Source organism: Podarcis filfolensis (genome assembly GCF_964270895.1).
Source record: "Podarcis filfolensis genome assembly, chromosome: 18".
NCBI classification, from domain to species: Eukaryota; Metazoa; Chordata; class Lepidosauria; order Squamata; family Lacertidae; genus Podarcis; species Podarcis filfolensis.
The window spans coordinates 12,869,591-12,881,128 of NC_139622.1; the positions used below are offsets into that span (position 1 = coordinate 12,869,591).

Sequence of the window (11,538 nt, forward strand, 5' to 3'; positions counted from 1 at the left end):
GATGCAAGATTGCGCAGCCCCCGCCGGATGGGGACTGCTCTCCAGAAACCGGGATTCATCGCCCAAGGGTGCTGGCGGGAGAGCCCAGCCCCCAACCCCCCGTCTTAATTGCAGGGAAGGGAGCAGAGAGTTGCCCCAAGGGCCTGGCAGAAAGCGGCAGGAAAGAGCCAAGATCTCCCAGGTTGTACACACCAGGCCCAGCACCCGAAACAGAGGCAGCAGAAGGGCTCCAAAATGATGCCACTTCTTCCTTCCAGCACAATGAACCAATTACCGTATTTTTTGCTCTGTAAGACTCACCTTTCCCCTCCTAAAATGTAAGGGGAAATGTGTGTGCGTCTTACGGAGCGAATTCAGGCTGCGCAGCTATCCCAGAAGCCAGAACAACAAAAGGGATTGCTGCTTTTGCTGCGCAGAGATCCCTCTTGCTGTTGTGGCTTCTGAGATTCAGAATATTTTTTTTCTTGTTTTCCTCCTCCAAAAACTAGGTGCGTCTTGTGGTCTGGTGCGTCTTATAGAGCGAAAAATACGGTAAGTGGAGCAAAAGGGAAAGATGCCGTCACTCACACCCTGATCCGCATGGACAAAAAAAGATATATAAAGGCAGCTCACAGGGTCCCTCTCTGGATAAGCAACCTCAAGATGGGTAATCTTAATAATAATAATAGAAGTATAGCGTCCAACTACCTGCAAACCCCCCCCACTGTGCCCCCAAAGCTCTCGGCTTTCAGGTAAATCCCTCACCTTGGGATCCAGGACTGACCAAAGAAATCACTGTATCACACACAGTATGTACTGAAATTATGGGATTCAGTCTCACAATATGTTGCGATGGAGGACTCTAAAATAACAACGGGATCGTAGAGATGGAAGGGATCCCTGAGGGTCATCTAGCCCAACCCCCAATGTGAGGCTCAAAAATTACCTTGTTTTCTTACCCCTTTAATGTGATGGTTTTATATTTCTCATTGTTGTAACACTATTTTCCATTGTTTTTAAATCTTTCATCGTATACTTAACGTATCATGATGTGTTTTACGCTCTCTGTTTTCTTCCATATCTTCTCTACTGGTCATTGACCGAGAGAAAGCGATAAAAATATTATACACACACACGGTGTTCTTTTCTGGGGGGGACACATACCCCTAAACATTATGTGAATCTTTGTACTTTTGTCTGTTTACTGTATTTATTTTCCGCAATTTGAACTATAAAATGGTGATTTTCTTGAGTCAAAATGAGAGCACCCCTAAGCATTTTTTTAGAAAAAAAGCACTGTATATAATAATATAGCAAAATATAGTATAGTACAGTATATGTAATGCAATGTAATATAGATTATACAAATATACACACATATACATGTTACACACACACAAACATAGCATATCGTATCACATATTATATTATATTATATTAGCATGTATGTACTGTATAACACAATATATATTATATATATACACACATAGACAAATATATGTTATATATACACAAACGTATCATATCATACCTTATATTTGTATGTACCCTATAACGTAATTTATACATTATATATACACACATATACACGCAAACATATTATACCATACCATATATTATAATATATATGCATGTACCCTATAACATAATATATACATTATATACATATATATACACACACACACACACACACACCAGACTGTCCCCCCCAAGGACCCCCCCCCAAACTAGCTCAGCAAACGGAAAACCCCGTGTGTGTCTTTGCTGCCCCCTTGGACATAACATTGGGGGGGGAGGAACTAAGCCCCGCCCTCTCGACCACACGACATGGGACCCCCCCACACACACCTCATTTGAATGGGGCTTCCCTTCAACTTATTTTACTGGGGGGGGGGCGTGTGTGGAAGAGAGGCAAGGGGCCCCGGACCTGGCTTTATTATTATTATTATTATTATTATTATTATTATTATTATTATTCGGGGGGGGGTCTTCTAAAACTACTTCAGCCTCAGTCCCCTACCCAAGGGAGACGCCTTCTTAGAGGTGGTACACGAAGCTGGGGGGGGGAGAGAATTGTGCCCCCCACAGCCCCGCCTCCCCCAAAACATATTACCTCAGAAACCCCCAAATTACCTCATAACCCCCCCAAATCACCTCAGAAACCCCACAGCTTAATTCATAACCCCCCCAAACTACAGTACCTCAGAACCCCCATCATAGAAATTACCTCATAACCCCCCCAATCCCCTCAGTGCCCCCCAATTTGCCACAGACCCCCCCTCATGTTCCCCCTACCTGCGAGCGAGGCCGGCGTCTCCTCCGGGCTTTCTCCCCGCGGCTGAGAGGCGACGGCCAGGAGCCGCCTCGCCCCGCCCCGCTCCCTTCCCGCCCACAGCGGAGGCGGCCACTTCCGGGTTGGACGGCTCCACGGCGCACGCGCGGAAGGGGGAGCAGGAAGCGGAAGTGGGGGACGGCCGCGCAGGCGCAAACCGCGCAGGCGAAGCCCGAGCGCCGCCCGCTGCCCTTCCTCGGCTGCCCTTCCTTTCCTGGGAATGGTTAAGAGTCGGGACTTAATAGGGGTTTTTTTTTGTGAATTATTGAATATTCAGAAATACGCAAAAGAGATATGGATATTTCATTTTGTAAAATGTTATATTGCTATTTTTTTCAGCAACGTACAAAAACGCATACCCATCACTAAGCAGAAATAAAAATTATTATTATTATTAAGTATCTTATTAGGTATTTTGTGGTTTTAAAAAAAATATCTTTATTTGCGTCAGCCATAGCAATAAAACAACAATGCGATAGTCAAAGAATAGAAATAAAAAGTGAATGATGTAAAATACATTTTAGGGTTTGGAATCAAGTCAAATAGTGGACCTTATTCTGATTGCCCCAGCTAAAAAACCTGGCCGCCTTTGCTGTCACCTGGTCATCTCGATCTGCCAAGAGAAAGGACACTCTGGCAGTGGCTGAACGACCGGGAATGGACAATCAAAGAGGGTTTTGCATCTTGATTTTATTCTGTGAACCGCCCCTAAACCCCCGGGTATGTTGTTGTTGTTGTTGTTGTTGAGTCGTTTAGTGGTGCCCGCCTCTTCGTGACCCCCTGGACCAGAGCACGCCAGGCACTCCTGTCTTCCACTGCCTCCCACAGTTTGGTCAAACTCATGCTGGTGGCTTCGAGAACACTGTCCCACCATCTCGTCCTCTGTCGTCCCCTTCTCCTTGTGCCCTCCATCTTTCCCAACATCAGGGTCTTTTCCAGGGAGTCTTCTCTTCTCATGAGGTGGCCAGAGTATTGGAGCCTCAGCTTCAGGATCTGTCCTTCCAGTGAGCACTCAGGGCTGATTTCCTTCAGAATGGAGAGGTTGGATCTTCTTGCAGTCCATGGGACTCTCAAGAGTCTCCTCCAGCACCAGAATTCAAAAGCATCCATTCTTTGGTGATCAGCCTTCTTTATGGTCCAGCTCTCACTTCCATAAATCACTACTGGGAAAACCATGGCTTTGACTATACGGACCCCCGGATATAGGGCGGTATAATAATAATAATAATAATAATAATAATAATAATAATAGATAGATAGATAGATAAATAAATAAAACAGGCCAAAAGAAGACACTGTTGCAACCAGACTTTGCAGTGAAAGAGTGACGTGCTTTAATACAAAAATTCAATGTAATACAAAAATTCAAGCAGCCTGGCAGAGAGGGCGGCTTCAGCTGCCGGATTCGGGATGAGAGGCCTGGAGGGGGCCAGCCTGGGGGTCGGGGCCTAGCCAAAGTAGAGCTGCTTCATCCTCTCGACCCCCTGGGCGTCTTCAAATACCTTCTGGCAGCGCAGGGAGGCCTCTTTGCCAACGTCGGCCGACAAGTCCAGTCCGTGCGCGAAGGTCCTGGAAGAGGAGGAAGAGAGCGTGAGCAGAGAAGCAAACAGGCTCATCTCTTTGCGAAAGATGTAGCAGGACCCATTGCTAAGAACATGACGTCCTGACGGCTCAGACCAACCAATGTTCAACATTGTCGCTCCAACCAGGCGCTTCCTCGAAGGAAACAATGGCAAGGGCCTTCCCCCTATTATTTCTCCCCAGCTTCTGATCGCTCAGGTCCAGCTCCGAGGGCCTTCTGGCGGTTCCCTCCCTGCGAGATGTGAGGTTGCAGGGAACCAGGCAGAGGGCCTTCTCGGTGGTGGCGCCCTCTCCCATCAGATGTCAAGGAAATAAACCACTATTTGACTTTTAGAAGACATCTGAAGGCAGCCCTGTTCAGGGTAGTTTTAAATGACTGATCTTTCGTCGTGTTTTTAATTTTATCGTGTCTTTAATATTCTATTGGGAGCTGCCTAGTATGGCTGGGGAAACCCAGCCAGAGGGTGGGGTATAAATAAATTATTATTTATTATTATTATTATTGGTTCCATTGCACCATTGAGGCTAATGACCACTCAGGGATCTCCAACCATACCCAAAGTATACCCAAGGAAAGCGGGCACGTCCCTTAAATCCAGTGGGTCTGCTCTGACTAATCCCTTCGTTTCCAACAAATAAATGAGTTTGTAGCCAGCTTCTCCTGAATAGCATCACGTGGATGAGCCTAAATCCTCCCCTGGAAGGCGTTTGAGCCTGTGGGCCACCTTGTGGCAGTGAGTCCCATAGGTGAACGGGCTGCTGAGTGAAGAACAGCTTACTTTCTGAAGCACTGAGCGACCAGTTCTAGTACTTATGAGCAAAGGAGAATACCCTCTCTCTACGCATTTGTTTTCTGCAATTCCTGTCTTATTCTTGGTGTTCCTTCTAAGCCGGTTCCAAAAAGGCCCACAATCTCACTGTTTGGTAAAGTGAATCTCCAAGCACAGCAGATGCTCTACTTTAGCAGGAGGGGAAATGGGACGTCATATTTCTGTCTCATTCTTTGAAAGTTTGTGTTCCCAACACGGAGAAAGTCTGAATTCCCAATACGATTCACAATCTCCCTCAGCCCCTTAAGAACTTGCCTCTTCCTTCTCCTCCTCCACCCAACCAAACAGGAACAAAGTGCCTTAGGTATAGGGTAATAGGACCCCTGACCGTTAGGTCCAGTCGTGGCCGACTCTGGGGTTGCGGCGCTCATCTCGCTTTATTGGCCGAGGGAGCCGGCATACAGCTTCCGGGTCATGTGGCCAGCAGGACTAAGCCGCTTCTGGCGAACCAGAGCAGCGCACGGAAACGCCCTTTACCTTCCCGCCGGAGTGGTACCTATTTATCTACTTGCACTTGACGTGCTTTCAAACTGCTAGGTGGGCAGGAGCAGGGACCGAGCAATGGGAGCTCACCCCGTCATGGGGATTTGAACCGCCGACCTTCTGATTGGCAAGTCCTGGGCTCTGTGGTTTAACCCACAGCGCCACCCGTGTCCCTTAAAGTGCCTTAGGTTCTTTTAAAATGTGCTTTTACTCTAAATACCTTGGCAGCTCGGCAGCCACCTCCAAGGACGTCTCCTCCAGCTCCTTCGCGACGCTCAGGCCCTTGGCGTTGTCCTTGGCGTGCTCCGGCAGAGCTCTGCGCAGAGCGTCCTGCGTGGCGGCCAAGGCCCTCTGCAAGTCGTCTGCAAGTCGAGGGAAGAGATTCAGAGATCCTCTGAGGTGGCAGGCATCAAACCAGGAACCCTCCCCATTGAAAAGCAAATTCTTCAAGAGGATTGTTCCCGGTTGCTGCAACTCCTGCCCTCGAAGGTCTTGTGAGGGCTGTTTCTTGGACCAAGCTGAAACTGCAAATCTCCCTTGCTGTCAGGGTGGATAAAAATCAATGATTTTTCAAATTTAAATCAGATTTTAAAAAAAAATAAAATAAATCGGATTTTTAAAATAAAATGCTTTTGGAGGAAAAATCTGCTACCTTTCTCTTTCCCCAGTCTTCTTGTTCATCCTGCCTGCTTGGGTGCCACAGCAGTTCCCCAGGTTATCTCCCATACAGGGTAAACCTGTTTGGAACTTAAAGCCTAAAGCCTGCCTTCAGGGATCACACTGCGCTCTGCCTAATCGTGAGTAAAACTACGTTTTGTTACTTGTGAATAAGCCTGCGGTGTCTTTATTCTCTTAGGAGGGATTCAAGGGGTCTTACCAGGAAAATAATAGAACCCATTTCAATCTGGACAAACCAGACTGAATTGCTTATTGTCTTAAGAAACTCACATTCGTTTGCAACCAGCTTTCTGCTGCGTAAGAAGGGGAAGGGACTCTGCTAGGTGAAGGAACTTGCTAGCGCAAGTTAGGAAGGATATTCATAAGCAATATATCCTCTCCTGCCACCCTCAACATTCCCGCAAGCAGATGCTTCCTGACGCCACATGGGGCTGAATCCTCGGCCGCTGAGGTGTATCCACTCCCCTACCTAGATACTGGCTCTTGTCCTCGCCCAGGTAGATCTCGTTCACCGGCAGCTCGTGTCTTGCCGTGTCCAGGGCGGTGGCAAAGTGCCTGTATTCCTCTTCGAATGCCGGGCTCTGCTCAAAAACAGGAGCAAGAGCTTCAAGCTGGAAGTCCGGGTGGTGGAAAGAAGGAGAGACGTTAGCCGCAGGACAGACTCAAGCCAGCCCTGTCCTCAGATCTGCCCCCTGGGAAGCGGGAAGCTCATACCTGTCTGCCCAGCGACTCGGAGAGCTGGCGGTCCTTCCTCAGGTGCTGCAGCCTGCGCCGTTTCTTCTGGGCCTCCGCCTGCAGCCTGGCAGCCTCCCTGCTGAGGGTTAGCAGGCTCCTCTCGGATCGCCCTTCCAGGAAGGCGGTATTCTTCTCCATCTGTTTGCGATGCAATGTTGTCGGGTTTCGAACACGCGTCCACAAAAGGCAGGTGAAAGAAGAAGTATTTAGTGCGGGGGCTTTTAAAGGGGGGGGGTCTCCCTCCTCCTCCTTCTCATTTATATACCGCGTTATATTTTAAAGGGAAAATATCTCAAAGCCATTTACAACACATTAAAGCAGCGTATGAAGCAATCCAGAATAAAACAAACTCAGTCTTCAAGGGAAATATTTCAGATCCTTCTCCAAGTGATGTTTTGCCGCCAGCTCTCAAAGCAGGGATAAGACTGTTGGTCTTGTACCTTCAGGGAGGCATAGGTCAACAGAAGTGTCTCCGATTCCAGCATCCGAATCAAGTCGTCAGAATCAGGAGAGACCTGGAAGAAAACAAAGCCGATTCTTTATCAAATGTGTGGGAAACTGTCGAGAAAAGCAGGGAGGAAGGGCGATCTGCTGCAATTCTCTTTACATGCTTAAGAAAGTATAGCACTGCCATTTTTAAAATTCTAGAAACCTTAGGTCCCAGATGATGATGATGATCATTAAGCTATGAATTGCCTTCTAAACTGGTGTCTCAAAGCGATTTACACATAAGATAATTAAAGACAACTAAAAGCACAAAAACACCAAATGCATTCAAAAGAAGACAAGTGGACCCTCGTGGCCAAGACCGGCTCATCCGTCTGGGAAAGTTTACTGCCACCAAAACGCCTCCCTAACAACAGATTTGAGAGTATCTGTTTGACAACAGCTCAACAAGAACTTGTAGCCCCTCACTAGAAAATAAAATCTGCATTCAATGTCTCCGTATGACTCACCAGGCTCTGTTTTTCTCGGGGGGTGGATTTTAGGTGGTGTTTCGAACTCGATGCTCTGGGGCAGCTTTTGCCTAGAAGTGGCAACCAGAGAAAAGACAAACACACACACATACAGTCACATTCCAGTTAACAGTCAAAAGCCGATAGGAGACTGGGCTACAACTGGGAAGGAGGGAACCCACAAATGGCTGCAACGATGACCCCCCCCCGCTTTTTCCGTTTAGTGTTTTCCTGTGCTTGTATACCTGAAGGAGCGTCTCCACCCCCATCGTTCTGCCCAGACATGGAGGTCCAGCTCCGAAGGCCTTCTGGCTGTTCCCTCCCTGTGAGAAGTGAGGCTACAGGGAACCAGGCAGACGGCCTTCTCGGTGGTGGCACCCTCTCCCATCAGATGTCAAGGAAATAAACAACTATCTGACTTTTAGGAGGCATCCGAAGGGAGCCCTGTTCAAGGAAGTTTTTTATGTTTTGAGGTTTCATTGTGCTTTAAAATATTCTGTTGGGTGCCTTGGACACCTCTGGGTGCGGCTAAACTAAATTTGGGGGCGCCGGGCGGATCTTTGCACCCCGGCGGCGCATATGCTAAAGACGTCTCTGGGGGCGAGCTCAAGGCGTCTCGCCCTGGACGAAAGGAGTTGCCTTAAATATCCCACATGGGGGGAAAGGCATCATTGAACCCCTAGGTCTTCTGCGGGACATGCCACCCCACCCCACCCTTCCGAGAACCACGCAGAAGTTCTCTCGTTGAGGGGGAGAAAAGAGGCCAGCACCTCTGCAACCAGTTCAAGGCTGTAACTGGAGGGAACACACGTACTTTTGATGACAGAGACCTCCAGTTCAGGCCGGGATCTTCCGTGGCTCTCCACCAGAGTGGACTGCAAAACCTCGTGAGGGTCTAGAGGAGGGGAGGAAAACCCCATTATACTTGGTCTCTAAGGTGCTACTGGACTATATATATGTATAGGAATATATATATTCCAATTATCCTGGTTTGCCAGAGCGGCTCCCAAGCGTTGAGCTAATTGCATGATGGAGACAAATAAACACAGATCAAAATTAGAAGTGGCTGAATTGAAACCGCAAAGAATAGACATTGTCTTCGAAGAGCCAGTTGCATAACGAAAGCGATGGGGGCTTCTTGTATTCCAGGAGGGAATCACCAACCCAGATCGCCTTCTCGACAGATTTAACCGTGTTGGAAGGAACCCCACCATCATGTGAACTTGCCCCCAAGAAAGGTCCACCCCAGAGAGCCCCTTCAAGATGCTTGACCCCCCCCCCCAAAAAAAAAACTCACCAGCTGTGGCTTTGGCAGCAGCCTGGAAATGAAGAATAAGACATGGCAAGTTAGGCATGGGCTGTTATGTCATGGTTCAGGAGTGTGAGTGTTTCAACACACTCCAGCAAGTGGACAAATCAAAATACAGTGGTACCTCGGGTTAAGTACTTAATTCATTCCAGAGGTCCGTTCTTAACCTGAAACTGTTCTTAACCTGAAGCACTTTAGTTAATGGGGCCTCCTGCACCCACAGAACAATTTCTGTTCTCACTCTGAAGCAAAGTTCTTAACCTGAAGCACTATTTCTGGGTTAGAGGAGTCTGTAACCTGAAGCGTATGTAACCTGAAGCATATGTAACCCGAGGTACCACTGTAAAGGGGTTTACACCTCTCCCCACACCCACCCCAAGCACGTTTCGGTGGAATTTATTTCAAGGATTATTATTATTTATTAGATTTATAAATCGCCCTTTGTCATAAGATCTCAGGGTGGTTCACAGAACAAAAAACAGGATAAAAACAAGTAAACAATTAAAACAAAACAGCAAAACAATGATGGTCCCCTTCTCACAGACACATTTTAAAGGCTGTAGAATATTAATCAGCCCAAGGCCTGGCTGAAGATGAACATTCTCGCCAGGAACCAAAAATCTATAATAAAGGCACCAGGCAAACCTCCTGAGAGCAATCCACAAACGAGGAGCCACAACCCGTTTATTAGTGATTATTTTACCAAAGACTTCTCAAGAGCAAGTGACACACAAACCGAAAGCGGAAACGCCAAAAAGAGGAATTTCACATCCAGATCTCACCTTTCCGGGTCCTTTTTGATAGTCCAGGTATCGCGAGGGCACGATTCTTGCCCCTAAGGAGGCAGAAAGGAGGCAAAAGGGAAAAGCGTGAAACGGGAAGAGGCAAGGTGCCTCTGAGCATGTCAGGAGCGGCTTTTCTGAAGACTGTGGCAGGAGGGGGCAAAGCGCCTCCCCTCTCCAGAATGGCAGCAAGCACGTGCAGAGTTCCCCTTGCCCTCCCCAATGGGCATAGCCAGGGGGGCAGCTGCTCACCCAAAATCAATAAAAATTCTGAACTAGCTGAAGTTCTGCCTCCCCCAACATAAATCATGACTATGCCCAGGCAGAGGGCCTTCTCGGTGGTGCTGCCCACCCTGTGGAACGCCCTCCCATCAGATGCCAAGGAAGTATACAACTATCTGACTTTTAGAAGACATCTGAAGGCAGCCCTCTTTAGGGAAGCTTTAAATGTTTGATAGTGTTTTTAATATTCTGTTGGAAGCCACCCAGAGTGGCTGGGGAAACCCAGCCAGAAGGGCGGGGTATAAATAAATAAATTATTATTATTATTATTATTATTATTATTATTATTATTATTATTACCTGCAGAGACCTCTGTCCCCCCTGCGTATATGCATCTCCTTCTCCCCCCACCCACAACATGTGCATCACACTTACCCCCATAACCCCCCCATCATACGGGTCTTATTTTATATTATAATTATATGGATCTTCCGCCCTTGCTCAGGGGATTTCAGGGTGGCTTACAAAATAAAGCAAACAAATGATTAAGATAAAACAGCAACGAGCAACTAGGGAAGAATGGGAAGCCAAAATTGCTGGATTATGCCCAAATTTGTTTTATTTATTTATTTTCTATACCGCCCTAAACCCGAAGGTCTCAGGGAGGTTCACGTGAAATAGCTAAATGGCTAAACTAACCGGGAGACTAAGGAATCAAGAAGATAAAAGGCTTTAAAAAATAATTGGGGGGGGGTTATAACCTATCTAGGAGACCGTTGTAAACAAATTAAAACGTTAGCTGGAGTTTTAAAAAAATCACTTGTAAAGAAACGAAGTTTGTGGACAATTAAGAAAAATGAGAATTATGGATTGTAAACTTGGCAAAATAGTCATTAGGATCCATTTAAGAGATGGAGGGAAGTCAAGAGATTCAGAAAATGTATATAAATAATTTGTTGCAAAATTGTACATGTAAAAATACATTAAAGAAAAAAGAAACCGCGGTGCTCCCGAGCATGTGCAGAGCGCGGCCGCCTTCTCCCCCGAGCATGTGCAGAGCGCCGTCACCTCTCTGCTTGGGCCGGGCTCCCGCCTTCTCCTCCGAGGCCGGGCCGGGCTCCGCGCGGAGAGCAGCGCCGCTCCGGAAAGGCGAAGAAGCCGCCGCCGCCGCCGCCTCCCTTCCCGCCATCGCCCTCAGAGGAGAAGCCCGCCAAGGCCACAGAGACGGAGGAAGCCGCGCGGCCAGAGCGGTCCCGCCCTCGCTTCCGGGCGCGCTGCTTGCCTCCTTCCGCTCTCCTAGGCGGCGTCACGTGGCTCTGTCGCTCACGTGACCCCGCGGCGGCGCTGGCTCGGACTCTGACCCTCCTCGTGTTCCCCTGGGCTTCCCGCGAGGAGGAGGCGGAGGAGAGGCCCGAGGTGAGAGTGCCTCTGAGCATGCACAGAGTGCCGCAGGCAGACTTGCGAGGGCGGGCGGAGGCCAGGGTTAGTTAGTTAGTTAATTAATTAATTAATAATAATTATACCCCGCCCATCTGGCTGGCATTCCCCAGCCACTCTGAGCGGCTCCCAACAGAATATTTAAAACGCGAAAAAAAGCACACTTAAGCTTATACCTAAAACTACAGTGGGACCTCAGGTTACAGACGCTTCA

General features: G+C 48.0%; 2 protein-coding genes across 11 annotated transcripts in view; both read right to left on the reverse strand.

The window, feature by feature from the left end:
• The window catches only part of MYO9B (myosin IXB), a 44,712-nt gene extending 42,324 nt beyond the window's left edge, over positions 1 to 2,388 (reverse strand). For 4 of the 10 annotated variants that reach the window (XM_083594320.1, XM_083594328.1, XM_083594325.1 and 1 more), the window contains exon 1: positions 2,275 to 2,375. The gene's annotated coding sequence lies outside the window, so the exon portion shown is untranslated. Of the gene's footprint in view, positions 1 to 2,246 lie in introns of all 10 variants that reach the window. The other 6 variants (XM_083594318.1, XM_083594327.1, XM_083594323.1 and 3 more) reach the window with 3 other exon arrangements.
• A 1,233-nt stretch (positions 2,389 to 3,621) lies between these two features.
• Positions 3,622 to 11,083, reverse strand: HAUS8 (HAUS augmin like complex subunit 8). The gene is made up of 10 exons (XM_083594830.1): positions 10,956 to 11,083; positions 9,666 to 9,718; positions 8,872 to 8,893; positions 8,389 to 8,469; positions 7,575 to 7,645; positions 7,059 to 7,133; positions 6,598 to 6,756; positions 6,353 to 6,494; positions 5,426 to 5,567; positions 3,622 to 3,880 (listed from the first exon to the last, which is right to left on the reverse strand). Exons 1-10 carry the CDS (start codon positions 11,074 to 11,076, stop codon positions 3,760 to 3,762), a joined length of 987 nt encoding a protein of 328 aa, XP_083450956.1. The 5' UTR covers positions 11,077 to 11,083; the 3' UTR covers positions 3,622 to 3,759.
• Positions 11,084 to 11,538: the final 455 nt, after the last annotated feature.